This window comes from Bufo bufo, chromosome 7 (assembly GCF_905171765.1).
Source record: "Bufo bufo chromosome 7, aBufBuf1.1, whole genome shotgun sequence".
Taxonomy (NCBI): domain Eukaryota; kingdom Metazoa; phylum Chordata; class Amphibia; order Anura; family Bufonidae; genus Bufo; species Bufo bufo.
Window position 1 is genome coordinate 132,312,542 of NC_053395.1, and position 19,509 is coordinate 132,332,050.

The window sequence follows — 19,509 nt, forward strand, 5'->3', positions numbered from 1 at the left end:
TATTATTGTATAATTTATCCTTTATCGTTGCTTCCAATAAGGTAAACTATTTTGTTTGTTTCAATATCTCTTTATTTTAGATACCTACATTAAAAGTTATATTTTAATTTATCCAGTACTCATATAGGCTGTTACCTTTTGAGATTATTGTTTGACTCTGGTCTTGACTGATTAAAAATGACCTTGACCCTAATCTTGTCCTGTTGTTCTACTTCCTGTGTTGACCCTTGGCTTCATTCGTGACTACAATCTTGCCTTATTTTCTGGTCTTATGCATTCTGACTACTATATTTGTGATGACCCCTGGCTTCTTCATGCTACTGCTTAATCGGTGCTAATATTGCCACCAGCCAGTGACAGTTCTAGGGTCTGTCACTGGGGAATTTAAGAGTATAGAATGGGGAGATATTTACATTCTGCACCCCACTCTCACCATCACTTAATTGATTGAGATTTAGTCAATCCTCATCTCTACTGAGAAACATAACCCTTTCGGTTATCACGGAGACACATGATCTTTAAAGGAGCTGTAGAAACAAAATGATAGGGATTTCAAAGTTGTTTTTATTTTCAGTGTATTGAGAGAATAAAAATAAATTGTGTTAATGGACATAATTGTGAAGATGAACATCCCCTTTAAGTAGTTCTGTACCATACTGTATATAAAATCCATATTAGCTGATCCCAGCAATACTGTTATCAACAATCCTGTGTGATCCCACATGTTTTTCGCATAAATATTCACATTAACCGCTTCAGTCACAATGACGTATCTGCACATCATTGTGGCTGAGAGAATATATGGAGCGGGCAACCAGCCACAATAATGGGGATGCAGTGAACCCTCAGATGCCGTGGTCAATGGGGGGCTACAATGACAGTCTGGGACCGGCTGAAGGCCTGTCAAAGGTACATATGGGAGTTACCAGTTGGGGGTGTGTCCATGCACAGGCTGACACCGGCAGCGCTGATTGGATAGTATTAGACTGTGCAGGGACACCCCCACTCCTCTTCAACTTTTAACTCCCATCTGTACCTTTATCCATAAACTTCCAGCAGGAATAGCAGAAGAATGGCACAACACAGGGTCATAAGAAAACATGTTCCAGAATTATAATTACATGTAGAATGCAAGTAGCTACTAAAAGAGTCATGTCCGGAGCAGTGACAGGTCCTTTTTAAGGGGTTAATACTGTGGTGTTTATGTCATTCAGAATCCATATTAACCCAAATTGACAAATGCTGTTCTATACTCAATTCAACTAAAAATATAAAGTGCCACATATAAACCAATGGGCATTATAACAACACCCACTGGATAGAATATACAATGTCATTTTATTTATTTGTAGAAGGAGACAATGAAGCAATATCAGAGGTCAAACTGTTTCATGAAAAGAAAAACTAGTGGGGTCATTTATCAAACTGGTGACAGCTCCTTTGAAAAATGAAAGGTGGGATCTGATTGGTTACTATGGGCAACTAAGCCAGTGCTACTTTACACCAGTTTGATAAATGACCCCATACATTTCTAAAAAGATGAAATAACCACTGACCTCAGCTCACAAAATGGTTGAGATACTGCTATTTGGCTCACTTGACAGATCAGCAAGCCTTCAAATGCAGCTAAAAAGATTATCTGGATGGATTGTGGTATTCATGCTCGTGAATGGATTGCTCCAGCCTTCTGCCAGTGGTTTGTCAAAGAGGTGAGCCCTACCGTCTACATAAGTCTCTGTATAACTTACCATTCATCAGATATTATGGGAAGGACCAAAATAATTCTGTGTTTAGTGGTTGATTCTGCTGTCTAGAGATATTGATTACACAAATGACATAATTGTCTATAAGATTGATATATAAATGTACATTTTATAATCAAGTATAAACATACATGTTTGCTAACAGCTCATAGAACTCCTATGAAAATTCAAGGGACTTCAAATTCATAAACAGCCTCATTAGAATCAATGGGACGTCCTCTATTATATATTCTCCACACGGTGGGGCCTTTCAAGTTAAGATACGTAAAAAAAAAAAATGAAAATGTTAACTCCACAAATTATTTTCCAGATAATACAGAACCACCAAAATGATTCCCGTATAGAGAAAATTCTAAAGAATATAGATCTGTATGTCTTGCCTGTTCTAAATATTGACGGCTACATCTATACCTGGACCACAGTAAGTTAAACTTGTTACCTGTTCTAATAGTGATAGAATAGGCTAATGTAAGCTGGTGGAAAAGCATACCCACTTTGGAAGTGCCGCCTCCATGTGGAATGCAGGCAATTCAGCGCCACATTTCTAGGAGTTGGGGGTGTGCCCTGCTCAGTATAATGTTTATGGACTGTAGTGGTGAGATGCGGCCACTAGGTGGTGATGCTGCACAACAAATTCGCTGCACTATGGAGAGAGCAGTGCAGGACAATATGCCAGCCCCATTTTGATGCAAAAAGGGAGGAGGGGCCCTGATAAAAATGGCTGTTGGGAGCCATGTTGGAGGAGAAGAGCCTACAGCAGTGGTTGCTGTTGTAGGGGAGATGCTAAGAGTGTCTGGTTCAGCCAGGCACAGAGGACACTGTCTACCATGAAAATGGTGTAGTAGCACCAGATGATGCGTGTATTCCCCGGCTGAGTGTCACTAAATAGGGAGCAGTGTAGGGTGGCCAGAGGTCCCGTTTTAGGCCGGACAGTCCGGCTTTCTGACCCCCTGTCCTCCATCTGGCACAGGGCCTGGACGGATGCAGGGATGTCCTTTGTAGCAGATCGCACTCAGAAAGCAGCGCTGTGTCTGCACTGTCTGAGTGTGAACTGCAGGGAGAAAACTGAAGTTTGTTTTGCATTTCATTTTTTAAATCTCTGTTGGCTGTGTGCTGGGGGTGTGACCTAATGGGGTGGGGCGTGGCTTGTCAGGGGCGGGGTTATAAAGTCTGGCTTTTGAGGGTGGTCTGAGTGGCCACCCTAGAGCAGTGGCAGCAGTCACCGTGGCTGTGGTGACTGTGAATTGGCTGCAAGAGGTAGAGAAGTGGCCCACAATGCTGCTGAGGATCCAGCAAACAGCTGCATTAGCAACTGGCTGCAGCAACGCAAATACTGACCATATGCCAGCTGAAAAGAGCTGGGTCCAGAGGCGTAGCTAAAAGCTCATGGGCCCTGGTGCAAGAGTTCAGCTTGGGCCCCCCTTCCCTTGTTGGCAAGGGGCAGGGGAGCACATAGCCTTCCTGCTGCCTGAGGCAAACATTGAAAGGGCACCCCCTCATGCCAAATTCTTAACCTTACCCCTTCCCTCCAGCCAGAGGTGTAAATTGACCAGTATGCACTTTCTATAATGCCAGTGTCTTATGTGGCACAAGGGTCTTTGAGCCCCCTCAGGCTCCTGGGCCCGGTACCGACTTCTACCTCTACACCCCCTATAGCTACGCCCCTGGCTGGGTCCTCTAAGGCTTCTCTGACACGAACGATATGGATTGTGTCACAATGTGTTCAGGAAAAAACTGATGGTTTTGCACGCAAGTTGAGTCTTGTCTGCGATTGCATTTGCATTCAGTATTTGCATTTTTTTAGCACGTGTGCAGTCAGTTTTTGATATGTTTTTCACACACGTGGAAAAAAAACTGAAGAATAACAATGTACATCTCCCAGCAACCATCAGTGAAAAACACATTGCATCCATATGCAATCCATTTTTCATGCAAGCCTCATTCACTTCTATGGAACCAGCGCTGCGTGAAAAATTCACAATATAGAACATGCTGCAATTTTTCCTGAATGCAGAAATGATGCACGAAAAACAATGCTCATGTACACAGACCATTGAAATAAATGGAACCAATATAAAGATACATAGATCAATTCCTAAATAACAAATTATAACTCCATAGTCAGTTGTAGTTCAAATAATATAACCATTTCTGGCAGAAACTTTAAGAACATTTAAAATTCCAATCAGACTGCGGGTATATGGCGATTACTGATACAATCATATAAAGTGCAAGTGCAACAATATACATGGGAGAATACAATCAGTGCATACAGGATTTGTTATTCCGTCCACATGATGTGGTCACAAAATCAGAGTTCCGATCCTGGATCCACGGGACATTAACCTACCTACTGCCATAATAGAATAACATATATCTTTTTTTTTTTTTTTTATCGTTTTTTTATTATGCATTATACAAAAAAGAAAACCATATACAATATTGGACCGTCGAAAAGGTCCATTACAATAAACATCCATAGATACATATTTTAAACCCTGAGAAAAAAAAATTGATAAATAAATAAATAACACCCCCCTACCCCCCCCCCCCCCCCCACCCCCCAATTTAAAGAAGAGAGAAAAGAGAGAGAGAGAGAAGAGGAAAAAAGAGAAAAAAAAAAAACTTATATCAAACACCATGGCCCTGTTTCCACCAGTTCTTCCATATTTTATCAGTTTTTTCCTCTCTATCCCTATATCTCCCAAACGCCTGTTCCTGTTTTATCAAATTAAGCACTGCTTCCTGCCAGTGTCCCACTGTAGGGGGATCTTTATTTATCCATTTTCGAAGAATAAGCAATCTAGCCTGAAATAAGACTTTACCCAATACTAATTGTATCTCTCTTTTTAATTTAAGATGTGTCATAGCCCCCAAAATACAGGGGACTGGATCTTCAATAACATGGATACCCAAATATAATGATATTATCTCCAAAATATCTTTCCAATACCTTATCAATTTAGGACATCTCCAGAAACAATGCATAAGATCGGCCCTCTCGGCCCCACATTTTGGGCATTTATCTAAAGCTCTAACCCCCATTTTTTTTAACATCCATGGGGATCGGTGTAACCTATGGACGATGAAGAACTGGGAAATTTTTTGTGAGCCCCTTTCTGAGACCTTAGTATAATTTCTAAGAGCGTCATTCCATTTTTCTTCTGTAAGAGTTAAGGATTCTTTTTCCCATTGTCCTCTGGCCATTATTTTAATCTGTTCTTTCTTTACTTCCATCAAAATTCTATATCTTTTTGCCGTAGTTCCACTTTTTTCCCCTCCATTAGTGAATTTATCTAATCTATTTAATTGTTTCTTGTCACATTTATTTAAATTGACTGATGTTCTAACGGCATTTTTAAGCTGGAGGTATTTATAACTATCTTTTTGGTGAATCCCAAACTCCCTTACCAAAGTAGCCAAGTCCTTCAATTTGTCTTCCTCAAATATTTGCGGTAAATATTTCAGCCCCTTTCTTTCCCAATCTATATAGGGTCTAATCCTTTGTACTTCCTTTAAGTGCATATTCTTCCATATAGGTGTATACTGCAAATACCCTTTGATATCCAGTGTTTTTTTAATTTCCCCCCATATATATTCCATTAAATTCATTATCCTATTACCTGAAAAAGTTATCCCGAGTGTTCCTGATTCCAAGACCTCTAAGTGATTCGTGTCCCCACTCCATCCGATTTTTATTAATTCGTCCCTCCCAACTATTCCTTTTAAACTTTCTTTTATCTGACTATATTGTGCAATTAAATAATAAAAAAAACAATTGGGCACTGCTAGTCCACCTTCTTTTACAGGAAGTTGAAGAACTTCTCTCCTTAACCTAGGGGTATCACCTTTCCAAACAAATTCCCCCATTAAAGTGTCCAGCAACTTAAAATTTTTCTTAGATAAACAAATTGGGGCATTTTGTAACACATACAATATCTTTGGAAGAAAGATCATTTTTATTAAATTCACCCGGCCCTTCATTGAAATTGACAATTTTTTCCATATATGTATTTTAGTTCTCAATTCTTTTATCAAAGGGATTACATTTAACTTTTCGTAATCTTGTATATTTGTAGAAATCTGTATGCCTAGATATTTAAAACTTTCAGTTTGCTCTAGTACATGCACCCTTGAAGTATTCTGTGATATACTCTTCCCTAATACCATAATGTGTGATTTTCCCCAATTTATTTTTAATCCAGAAAAAAAAAAAACTTATCTATTATATCTATCACTCTATTAAATTCATCACCAGTATTATGTAAAAATAATAAAATATCATCCGCATACATTATTAATTTCTCATTCCCATCCCTATATTGAAAGCCCTTACATTCTACGTTATTTCTTATCATACATGCCAGAGGTTCTATTGCGATGGCAAATAGTAATGGGGAGAGAGGGCATCCCTGCCTTGTGCCCCTTTGCAGGGCAAAAGGCAGGGACAAGCTCCCATCCACCATCAACGGGGATCTTCGGATTGTTATATATAAGTCGAATCCAACCAATATATCGGTCCCCTATACCGACCCTTTTTAAGACCGCCCATAAATACTCCCACTCGATAGAATCAAAGGCCTTTTGCGCATCCAGTGAGAGTATAGCTTTTCCACTGAGTTCTATTTTATTCGCTTCAATGTTGAGGTAAAGCCTTCTAATATTTGAGTATATTGTTCTCCAGGGTATAAAACCAGTCTGATGTTCTTGAATTATGCCTTTAATTACTTTAGCAAGCCTACCTGCCAAGACCTTTGCCATAATCTTAACATCTGTATTCAACAAGGATATTGGTCTATATGAACCTGGGTCTAATTGTTCTTTACCCTTTTTTGGGATCAGGGTGTCACGGAACCATGAACCAGACGTACAACAAGAGATAAGTGAAAATAAGAAGGCTTTATTGAAAATAAAGCTGTAAAGCAAAAGTCCAAACGGATGGTGAAACCGAGCAGAGTCTTTGCGAAGCCAGAGGTCAGGAACCAGAAGGGTAGTCAGACGAAGCCAGGATCAGGAACCAGCAGGGTAGTCAGACGAAGCCAGGATCAGGAACCAGCAGGGTAGTCAGACGAAGCCAGGATCAGGAACCAGCAGGGTAGTCAGACGAGGCCAGGATCAGGAACCAGAAGCAGCAGCAGTCTTAGAAGCATGTGAACACAAGAGGACCAAGCAAGGAACTGAAGCCACAGACCTCCTATATATATGAGCTAGGCATCCAGCTCCTCCCAGGGGAAGGAGGAGCCGCAGGGTGGAAGGCTACAAGAAACCCAGGACCCAAGATGGCCGCCAGCACATGTCAAACGAAGGAGAGCAGCAAGCAGGTAAGACCATGACAGTACCTCCCCCTCAAGGGCCCCTCCTCCGCGGAGCACAAAACGGTTTCTGAGGGAAGCGTGCGTGGAAGGCTCGGAGCAAGGCAGGAGCATGGACATCTGCGGAGGGAACCCAGGAACGCTCCTCTGGACCATAACCACGCCAATGGACCAAAAACTGCAACCGACCGCGGACCAGGCGTGAGTCCAGGATATTGCTCACCTCATATTCCTCACGATTGCCCACTTGGACCGGACGAGGCCGAGGAACCGAGGAAGTGAAACGATTACACACCAGTGGCTTCAACAGGGAGACATGAAACACGTTGGAGATCCGCATGCCAGGAGGAAGCGCAAGGGCATAGGCTACCGGGTTTACCCTGCGAAGCACTCGGAAGGGACCAACAAAGCGAGGCGCCAGCTTGGGAGTGGGCACTCGAAGGTTGAGGTTGCGGGTGGACAACCATACACGGTCTCCGACCTGGTAGGAAGGAGCAGGCGCTCGTCTGCGATCAGCCTGGAAGCAGAGACCTCAAGGGACTTCTGGATCTGTACCCAAGAAGCACGTAGGACGGAAAGGTGATCCTCCACAGCCGGAATATCCTGGGGAGAGAATACCTCCGGTAACACGGCAGGTTGGAACCCATAATTGGCCATGAAGGGAGACGTCCCAGAGGAAGAGTTCACCGCCGTGTTCCTGGCAAACTCAGCCCAAGGCAGGAGGTCAACCCAATTGTCTTGGTGATCGGAGACATAGCAACGAAGGAATTGCTCCAAGGCCTGATTGGATCGTTCTGCGGCCCCATTGGACTGAGGGTGGTAGGCCGAGGAGAAGGAGAGATGAATCCCCAACTGGGAGCAAAAGGCGCGCCAGAACCTGGACACAAACTGACTCCCCCGATCCGACACAATCTCCTTAGGCAAACCGTGCAACCGGAAGACCTCCCTGGCAAAAATCGTGGCCAACTCTTGTGCAGAGGGTAACTTCTTGAGAGGAACACAGTGGCACATTTTGGAAAACCGATCCACAATCATGAGAATGACCGTATGGCCTCGGGATGCAGGGAGGTCCACAATGAAATCCATCCCCAGGTGTGACCATGGGCGCTCCCCGGTGGCTATGGGTTGCAGAAGGCCCAACGGAAGGTGCCGAGGGGACTTACTCTGGGCACAAACGGAGCATGCCGCTACATATGCGGCGATGTCGGAACGTAGGGAAGGCCACCAGAACAGACGTGAAACAGCCCAGGACAGCTGATTCTTTCCAGGATGCCCCGCGGTCTTGGAGTTATGGTAGGTTCGCAACAACCGAGTGCGCAACTCCTCAGGCACAAAACATCTGCCGTTGGGTCTCCCAGAGGGAGCACCAGATTGAGCCGCCAAAATCTGCTCACCCAGGGGAGAGGTCAGGCTGGTGCGAATGGCGGCCAGGATCTGATTCGGAGGTATGACCGAAGTCGGAATCGACTCCTCCCTGGACAGCTCGGAGTACTGCCGTGATAAGGCATCCGCCCTGATGTTCTTGGAACCGGGTAGGTAGGAGACCACGTAATTAAAACGTGACAAGAACAGAGCCCATCTGGCCTGACGTGGTGTCAATCTCTTGGCCTCAGAAAGGTAGGTCAGATTCTTGTGGTCCGTCAGGATGAGAACCGGAACCACCGAACCCTCGAGCAAGTGCCTCCATTCTTTAAGGGCCTGCACGATGGCCAATAACTCCCTGTCACCAATCTGATAGTTGCACTCCGCGGAAGACAGTTTCCGGGAGTAAAACCCACAAGGAAGCAGAGGACCCTCTGGTGTTCTACGCTGAGACAGAAGGGCGCCTACTCCCGTCTCAGACGCGTCCACCTCGAGGACAAAGGGCAACCCAGGGTTGGGATGCGACAGAATCGGAGCCGACACAAAGGCGGACTTTAGGGCCTCAAAAGCTCGGATGGCCTCGAGCGGCCAGACCTGGGAATTACTGCCCTTCCTGGTCAGATCCGTGAGAGGCTTGGCCAGCATGGAAAAGTCCCTGATGAACTTCCGATAATAATTGGCGAAGCCCAAAAAGCGCTGCAGGGAACGAAGACCACTGGGCTGGGGCCACTGTAAGACAGCCGAAACCTTCTCAGGATCCATGGAGAACCCCTCAGCGGAAATGATGTAACCTAAGAAGGTTACCTGGGATCGGTGAAATTCGCATTTCTCAAGCTTACCGAACAGCTTGTTCTCTCGTAACCGTTGCAACACTCGTCTGACATCCAGAATGTGGGCCTCCATGGATTCAGAATATACCAAGATGTCATCCAAATAGACTACCACACACTGCTGCAACAGGTCACGGAAAACATCGTTGATGAATTCCTGAAAGACTGCGGGCGCATTGCACAACCCAAAGGGCATAACCAAGGATTCGTAATGACCGGTCCTGGTGTTAAACGCGGTCTTCCACTCATCGCCCGCCTTGATCCTTACCAGGTTATATGCCGCCCTCAGGTCGAGTTTGGTAAAGACCGTGGCCCCTTTAAGGCGATCGAACAGCTCGGAAATCAAGGGTATCGGGTAAGCGTTCTTGATCGTGATGCGATTGAGACCCCTGTAATCGATGCAAGGCCTCAACTCACCGCCCTTCTTTTTCACAAAGAAAAATCCAGCCCCTGCCGGGGACGAAGATTTGCGAATGTGTCCGCGTGAAAGCGCCTCCCTCACGTACTCCTCCATGGCCTCATTCTCCGCTACCGACAGTGGATAGACTTTGCCACGAGGAGGAACGGCACCAGATTGTAACTCTATGGCACAATCGTATGGGCGGTGCGGAGGTAGGGCAACCGCGCGCACCTTATCGAATACATCCCGGTACTCCTCGTATTCAGGAGGCAACAGAGAGTCCGAGGAAGTACACAGCAACTTGACAGACCCATGGATGCAACTAGCCCCACACTGCGGTGACCACGAGAGGATCTCGACCGATCTCCAATCGAAAGTCGGATTATGCTTCTGGAGCCAGGGGTACCCCAAGACCACCGAGTAGTGTGGAGACGAAATAACCTGGAGGCAGACCGACTCTCTGTGAACGGCACCAATGGCTATTCCCACTGGAAGGGTCTCATGAGTCACGTGTGGCGGCAGAAGGGGTCTGCCGTCTATCGCCTCAAGAGCCAGTGGGGAACCTCGAGCCTGCAGAGGAATGGAATTGGCGGCAGCGAACACACTATCAATGAACAAACCACCAGCACCAGAGTCCACCAACGCCTGGGTCGTCACCGAGCCCCCGACCCAGGAGAGGACAACAGTGATCAGTGGTTTGTCAACACGGGAAACCGGGGACGAGGAGACTCCACCCAAGATCTGCCCCCGACAGGATCTCAGGGTACGAGCGTTTCCCGGACGGTTCGGACATGCCAACCGAAAATGCCCACCGAGACCACAGTACATGCATCGGCCCTCGCGTCTCCGGAGTGCCCTCTCCCCCTCGGACAGGCGAGCAAACCCCAGCTGCATGGGTTCACCCCCAGACAAGTCATCCCCAGGAGGCGTGGGAGGAGAGGGAGGCACGGGTGGGACAGCAAACGTAGGCACCAATCTGTTAGAAGACCTCCGCAGGTTCTCCTTAAAGGAAGGTCTCTCCCTGAGTCTGGTGTCAATCAAAATCAGGAAAGAAATAAGAGACTCGAGCTCAACTGGTAGGTCCTTAGCTGCAACCTCATCCTTCAAGGCATCCGAGAGACCATGAGAGAAAGCAGCGACCAGAGCCTCATTATTCCAGCCCACCTCTGCTGCCAGGGTACGAAACTCAATGGCGTATTCAGCTACGGATCGTGAACCCTGTCTGATGGACATAAGGAGCTTCGCAGCAGAGGCAGCACGAGCCGGCACATCGAATACCTTCCGAAGAGAAGCAACAAAACCGGAAAACTCGGCAACCACCGGATTGTTGTTCTCCCATAAAGGGCTGGCCCAGGCCAAGGCCTTGTCCGAGAGCAGCGAGATCAAGAAGCCCACCTTTGATCTCTCAGTAGGAAAGGCATGTGGCAGCAACTCGAAATAAATGCCCACCTGGTTAAGGAAACCTCGGCACTGAGTTGGCTCTCCCCCAAAGCGCTGTGGAAGAGGGGCAGAACCGGTCATACCCCGAAACACCGCAGGCGCAACAACAGGTGTCGGGGTAGACTCTGGCGCAACAACCGGAGCGGCAGTAGGAGCGAGCCCAGGAGCGACAACCGACCCATCGGCAACGGGAGCGAAATGAGCCGTGCGTTCAAGCAGGGTTTGCAACGCCACAGCGAACCGACCCAACAGGTGATCCTGCTGATCAAGTCTGGCAACCAGCGTGGGTAGCGAGGATGGCCCTGTACCGTCAGAATTCATGGCTTGGTCCTAATGTCACGGAACCATGAACCAGACGTACAACAAGAGATAAGTGAAAATAAGAAGGCTTTATTGAAAATAAAGCTGTAAAGCAAAAGTCCAAACGGATGGTGAAACCGAGCAGAGTCTTTGCGAAGCCAGAGGTCAGGAACCAGAAGGGTAGTCAGACGAAGCCAGGATCAGGAACCAGCAGGGTAGTCAGACGAAGCCAGGATCAGGAACCAGCAGGGTAGTCAGACGAAGCCAGGATCAGGAACCAGCAGGGTAGTCAGACGAGGCCAGGATCAGGAACCAGAAGCAGCAGCAGTCTTAGAAGCATGTGAACACAAGAGGACCAAGCAAGGAACTGAAGCCACAGACCTCCTATATATATGAGCTAGGCATCCAGCTCCTCCCAGGGGAAGGAGGAGCCGCAGGGTGGAAGGCTACAAGAAACCCAGGACCCAAGATGGCCGCCAGCACATGTCAAACGAAGGAGAGCAGCAAGCAGGTAAGACCATGACACAGGGCAATTATCGCTTCCTTCATTGAATCGGGTAAGTCGCCTATTTTTTGGGCCTCACATAATGTCGCTCGTAATTCTGGTAATAACACCTGCGAAAAACTCTTATATATTTCAAAAGGGAGTCCGTCGCAGTCTGGGGCTTTTACTGGTGCCACCTGACCCAGAACTTCTTCTATTTCTAAGATAGATATTTCCTTCTCCAAATATTCTTTTTGTATTTTCGATATCCTGGGAATAGTAATCTGGTCTAAATACTGCTCTAGGTCTCTTTTTGTGTATTGTACCCTGGATTTGTAGAGTTCCTCAAAATAGTCTAAAAAAACCTTTTTTATTCCCTCCGGTGAAGTAACTATTTTGTCTCTATTATCCCTAATTGCCCTAATCCATGACTTTCCTCTATGGTTTTTAACTATACCTGCTAAGATTTTTCCAACCTTTTCTCCCTCTGAAGCTAAACAAAAGCCTTGGAAGAGCATTTCCTTGCCTGTTTTTTCCATATAATATATTTTACATTTTTCCTGTTCTTCCTCCCATTTCTTCTTATTATTTATGGTCGGATTCATTATGCATATTCTTCTTACTACTTCTAAACTCTTCTCCAGTTCTTTCCCCTTTTCTTTAACCATTTTTTTTATAGTAATTCACCTTTTTGATCAAGCACCCTCTTAAATACGCCTTAGCGGTATCCCAAACTATCAATCTGTTAGCAGTACCAATATTTCCCCTGAAAATTTTTTTAAGGTCCTGTCCTATACTCTCCTTGTCTGATATAAACGATAACCAATGGGGGTTAAATTTAAACAGTGGAAGGTTCTGCTTCCTATTCAGGTCTAGCTCCATTACAATGGCACTATGATCAGATAAGGCCATAGGCAAGTACTTTATCTTAATCCTACCTTGGGTCATTAAATTTTTATTTCCCAACACCATATCTATTCTTGACCATGTTTGGTGAGTTTTAGAATAGCACGAATACATTATTTCTTCTGGATTTAAATATCGCCATACATCTATCCAGTTAAACTCCAGTGCCAGTTTAGTTACTTCAACCTTTTGTATTCTTCCCCCTCCGCCAGACATTCTGTCTCTGAATGGATCCATAACAGCATTGTAATCTCCTATCGCGACCATTATACATTCCTGTCTACTCAGCATAAATCTATGCAACTCATATAACACATCTGACTTATATGGTGGTGGAATATATATATTTGCAATTACCATTTTGACCCCCTCTACATTGCAATATAGAAAGAGGTACCTGCCACAGTCGTCCCCCTCACATGCGACACACTCGAAGTTGATCTTTTTGTGTACCAAAATTGAGACCCCTCTAGAATAAGTGGTATACACCGAATGGTATCCCGCTGCTATCCATCCCTTCTCTATCCACTTGAGGGAGTCTCTATCTAGGTGTGTCTCCTGGAGGCAAACGATGGCTGGCAAGAACCTCCTGATCCACTCAAAGACAGCGTATCGCTTTATTCTTTCTCGCAAACCTCTTACATTTAACAAGACAACCCTAACCATCTAGCAGAGGGGAGAGAAGAAAGGAGAAAAGAAAAGAAGAAAAAAAAAAAAAACACACCACTCTCTCTCTCTCTCTCCACTCCAACATACCACCCTTTTCCCACCCCCCTGCTGGGTAGCTCCCCTTTCACTATACAGCGGACAAGGCAGCTCCATTACTTTGCATGATGGCTCCCCCCCTCCCTCCCCTATAGCGCCGCTCCCTCAATTGTCGATCCTATCCAACCATTGATTTACCTCTATTGGTGACTGAAAAATTTCAACCTTTCCTTTATGTTCCACCCTTAGCTTTGCAGGAAAGAGTAAACTATACTTCAACCCTAACTCCCTTAATCTCTTTTTTACGCTAATAAATTCCTTCCTGCGTACATTTATCTCTGCCGAGTAATCAGGAAATAATCTTATCTTTACCCCGTGAATCTGGTATTTATCAGAAACTCTTGCATCCGATAATATTGCATTGCGGTCTTTACTCAATAAACATTTCACCAACATATGTCTGGGGTAGGCACCTGGAACCTTCTTTTTACCAGGGACCCTGTATGCTCTCACAATAGAGAACATGGGAGAGAGAATGTCCCCCCTACAGTTCTCCTTTAACCATCGCTCCATAAAGTCTGTGGAGTTGTTTCCCTCCTCCCGTTCTGGAATCCCTACACATCGGATATTTGCTCTCCTTGATCTGTCTTCCTGATTTATTATTTTTTGTTCCATCTTACTATTTGTCTCTTTCAAGCTTGCGAGATCTTTCTCTAACTTCCCTACTAAACACTCCAAAGCAGGAATCCTTTTTTCCATCTCATGTAATCGCTCTCTTATTTTCTCCATATCAGCTCGTATTATACTGACATCCGTTTGAACTGCCCCGATCTGTATCACTATTGTCCCCATAATATTTTCTGTTCTCGATACGGCTAATAGTATATCTTTTATCATTTTCGGATCTATTTCTGAGGCTGTACCAGAATAACATATATCTAGCAGATAATATTGCATACTGACCCAAAGTTTTGCCACAACCCCATGATTTTGTCATCAGTATCTACCTTAGTGGGCTTATGTCAGATATATACAAGTTTTAAGAGTACAATATCTCATAATTGGGTATATTCTATTTATGTTTTCACATGGTGATGGATGTGGGGGCTGGGCTTCGGGGTTATGCGTTCCGCCTTATTCGGGACGCACACCCCCGGACCCCATGAATCCCCCACATTCATGAATAAAATTACTTATGGATTATTTCCTCTTTTTTCTGATTTGTAACTCTGTGGATTGTGACTTTTGTACATATGCAGTCCACGTTATGCAAGAGGCATTACGTGGATTGTAGTGATACAAATATACATATCTATCACTTTGTGGTGGATTAGGTTAGAATGCAAGAATAGCATATGCACGGACACTTTATATAAATTGGGGTAGATGTAAAGAAGTAGGATCATATAATTAGCACAATTGATTACTATGTAAAGAATTTTTTTTTATTATTTTTTTCTTGTAAATATGTATGTATGCACTGTCACTTTAAAATGAAATGTAGTATTAAGGGTGAGATTAAATTGTAATATGATGTAGGAATATATACTCAATATAATGGGTCACCTTGCGGTGGATTTGTTAGAATGGTATAATAGCATATGCATGGTCACTTTAAATGTTGGGATAGATATAAAGAAGTTGGATTATGTAACTAGCACAATTGATTATTATGTGAAGAATTAGCTTAATAGCGTATGGATACACTGTGACTAAAATGAATTGATGTATGGAATTTCAGTGTGTGTTTGTATATATTATAATGATTTTAGATGTATTCATACTAATATGGGGAGATGGTTTCGGGATTGTGACATTGTTACTATGACATAATCATGTACTCTACATATATCTCTGTGCAATTAAATAAATTTGAAATAATGGTGAAGTAGGATGTGTAGGGTGATGTCCAGACACACTGTAGGGTCGGATGAAGTCTATTCCCATCCTTCTGCGCAGCCGCGGGCGTGCTGACGCTGTCGGGGCTCTGACGTGGGACGTTCTGTGCTCCAAGGAGCGTGGCCGTCCTGCGTCATCGCTGCGACGGCGGATGCAGGCACCAGCGGTGTGCGGAGGTTTGCGCGCCACATTGAACGAGACTGGGATCTTAATAGCTACACAGGTGAGGACTTATATCATCCGTCCCGCCATTTTGTCTGAACATCATCCATTGGTTGAATGCACTGAACTCCGCCCACTCTTATGGCCATATATACCTGGCTAGGTATGCAATATCATTACCCCTTGAAAAAGCTGACGGCGAAACGCGCGTCGGGGCACAGTCTGACGGGTTGTGGCAAAACTTTGGGTCAGTATGCAATATTATCTGCTAGATATATGTTATTCTATTATGGCAGTAGGTAGGTTAATGTCCCGTGGATCCAGGATCGGAACTCTGATGTTGTGACCACATCATGTGGACGGAATAACAAATCCTGTATGCACTGATTGTATTCTCCCATGTATATTGTTGCACTTGCACTTTATATGATTGTATCAGTAATCGCCATATACCTGCAGTCTGATTGGAATTTTAAATGTTCTTAAAGTTTCTGTGTGGCCAGAAATGGTTATAACTCTGAGAGTATTAATAAAATTGAGTATTATTTGAACTACAACTGACTATGGAGTTTTAATTTGTTATTTAGGAATTGATCTATGTATCTTTATATTGGTTTCGCTAAAGGTGATACTGGATTGCTTACGCAGTAATTATAGGGAAACAGTTTTGGTTTTTCATGACTATTGAAATAAATGGGTCAGGATTCAGTGCGGATGCTATGTGTTTGCTTCACATATTGGACCTGGACGGAAACTCACTTGTGTGAAAGAGCCCTAAGAGAGAAAAGGCAGCGGGAAAAGGGTTAGTGTTGCTGGGCCAAAGAGGAGCCAATGCCCTGGTATGTGCATCAGCCCCTGGATATACTTGAGTGGAGTAAGTGACTCCCTGCCAAGGTCCAGGAGATAGTGTGTGGCTGCAAGTAAGGAGAGGCCCAGAGATTGGTCCCTGATATCTTAACCACCTCCGGACCGCCGTACGCAGCGACGCGTCCTGGAGGTGGTTGATTGATTCCGCCTGGACGCGCCGGCGCGTCCTCTCGCGAGACGCGAGATTTCCTGTGAACGCGCGCACACAGGCGCGCGCGTTCACAGGATCGGAAGGTAAGCGAGTGGATCTCCAGCCTGCCAGCGGCGATCGTTCGCTGGCAGGCTGGAGATGTGATTTTTTTTAACCCCTAACAGGTATATTAGACGCTGTTTTGATAACAGCGTCTAATATACCTGCTACCTGGTCCTCTGGTGGTCCCTTTTGTTTGGATCGACCACCAGAGGACACAGATAGCTCAGCAATATGTAGCACCAAGCACCACACTACACTACACCCCCCCCTGTCACTTATTAACCCCTTATTAGCCCCTGATCACCCCTGATCACCCCATATAGACTCCCTGATCACCCCCCTGTCATTGATTACCCCCCTGTCATTGATCACCCCCCTGTAAAGCTCCATTCAGACGTCCGCATGATTTTTACAGATCCACTGATAGATGGATCGGATCCACAAAACGCATACGGACGTCTGAATGGAGCCTTACAGGGGAGTGATCAATGACGGTGGTGATCACCCCATATAGACTCCCTGATCACCCCCCTGTCATTGATTACCCCCCTGTCATTGATCACACCCTGTAAAGCTCCATTCAGACGTCCGCATGATTTTTACGGATCCACTGATAGATGGATCGGATCCGCAAAACGCATACGGACGTCTGAATGGAGCCTTACAGGGGCGTGATCAATGACTGTGGTGATCACCCCATATAGACTCCCTTATCACCCCCCTGTCATTGATTACCCCCCTGTCATTGATCACCCCCCTGTAAAGCTCCATTTAGACATCCGCATGATTTTTACGGATCCACTGATAGATGGATCGGATCCGCAAAACGCATACGGACGTCTGAATGGAGCCTTACAGGGGCGTGATCAATGACTGTGGTGATCACCCCATATAGACTCCCTGATCACCCCCCTGTCATTGATTACCCCCCTGTCATTGATCACCCCCCTGTAAAGCTCCATTCAGACGTCCGCATGATTTTTACGGATCCACTGATAGATAGATGGATCGGATCCGCAAAACGCATACGGACGTCTGAATGGAGCCTTACAGGGGCGTGATCAATGACTGTGGTGATCACCCCATATAGACTCCCTGATCACCCCCCTGTCATTGATTACCCCCCTGTCATTGATCACCCCCCTGTAAAGCTCCATTCAGACGTCCGCATGATTTTTACGGATCCACTGATAGATGGATCGGATCCGCAAAACGCATACGGACGTCTGAATGGAGCCTTATAGGGGGGTGATCAATGACAGGGGGGTGATCACCCCATATAGACTCTCTGATCACCCCCCTGTCATTGATCACCCCCCTGTCATTGATCACCCCCCTGTAAGGCTCCATTCAGAATTTTTTTTGGCCCAAGTTAGCGGAAATTATTTTTTTTTTTCTTACAAAGTCTCATATTCCACTAACTTGTGTCAAAAAATAAAATCTCACATGAACTCACCATACCCCTCACGGAATCCAAATGCATAACATTTTTTAGACATTTATATTCCAGACTTCTTCTCACGCTTTAGGGCCCCTAGAATGCCAGGGCAGTATAAATACCCCACATGTGACCCCATTTCGGAAAGAAGACACCCCAAGGTATTCCGTGAGGGGCATATTGAGTCCATGAAAGATTGAAATTTTTGTCCCAAGTTAGCGGAAAGGGAGACTTTGTGAGAAAAAAAAAAAATATCAATTTCTGCTAACTTGTGCCAAAAAAAAAAAAAATTCTATGAACTCGCCATGTCCCTCATTGAATACCTTGGGGTGTCTTCTTTCCAAAATGGGGTCACATGTGGGGTATTTATACTGCCCTGGCATTCTAGGGGCCCTAAAGCGTGAGAAGAAGTCTGGGATCCAAATGTCTAAAAATGGCCTCATAAAATGAATTTGGGCCCCTTTGCGCATCTAGGCTGCAAAAAAGTGTCACACATGTGGTATCGCCGTACTCAGGAGAAGTTGGGAAATGTGTTTTGGGGTGTCATTTTTTCATATAACCATGCTGGGTGAGATAAATATCTTGGTCAAATGCCAACTTTGTATAAAAAAATGGGAAAAGTTGTCTGTTGCCGAGATATTTCTCTCACCCAGCATGAGTATATGTAAAAAGACACCCCAAAACACATTGTCCAACTTCTCCTGAATACGGCGATACCACATGTGTGACACTTTTTTGCAGCCTAGGTGGGCAAAGGGGCCAACATTCCAAAGAGCACCTTTAGGATTTCACAGGTCATTTACCTACTTACCACACATTAGGGCCCCTGGAAAATGCCAGGGCAGTATAACTACCCAACAAGTGACCCCATTTTGGAAAGAAGACACCCCAAGGTATTCCGTGAGGGGCATGGCGAGTTCCTAGAATTTTATATTTTTTGTCACAAGTTAGCGGAAAATGATGATTTTTTTTTTCCCTTACAAAGTCTTATATTCCACTAACTTGTGACAAAAAAATAAAAACTTCCATGAACTCACTATGCCCATCACGAAATACCTTGGGGTGTCTTCTTTCCAAAATGGGGTCACTTGTGGGGTAGTTATACTGCCCTGGCATTCTAGGGGCCCAAATGTGTGGTAAGAAGTTTGAAATCAAAATGTGTAAAAATGACCGGTGAAATCCGAAAGGTGCTCTTTGGAATATGGGCCCCTTTGCCCACCTAGGCTGCAAAAAAGTGTCACACATGTGGTATCTCCGTACTCAGGAGAAGTTGCGGAATGTGTTTTGGGGTGTCATTTTACATATACCCATGCTGGGTGAGATAAATATCTTGGCAAAAGACAACTTTTCCCATTTTTTTATACAAAGTTGGCATTTGACCAAGATATTTATCTCACCCAGCATGGGTATATGTAAAATGACACCCCAAAACACATTCCCCAACTTCT

At 45.0% G+C, this 19,509-nt stretch overlaps 1 protein-coding gene across 1 annotated transcript in view; it reads left to right on the forward strand.

Moving 5' to 3' along the window:
- The window catches only part of CPO (carboxypeptidase O), a 268,545-nt gene that overhangs the window by 83,806 nt on the left and 165,230 nt on the right, over positions 1 to 19,509 (forward strand). The window contains exons 7-8 of the mRNA XM_040441046.1: positions 1,605 to 1,709; positions 2,074 to 2,184. Coding sequence (XP_040296980.1) covers positions 1,605 to 1,709; positions 2,074 to 2,184 — 216 coding nt within the window. The remainder of the gene's footprint in view (positions 1 to 1,604; positions 1,710 to 2,073; positions 2,185 to 19,509) is intronic.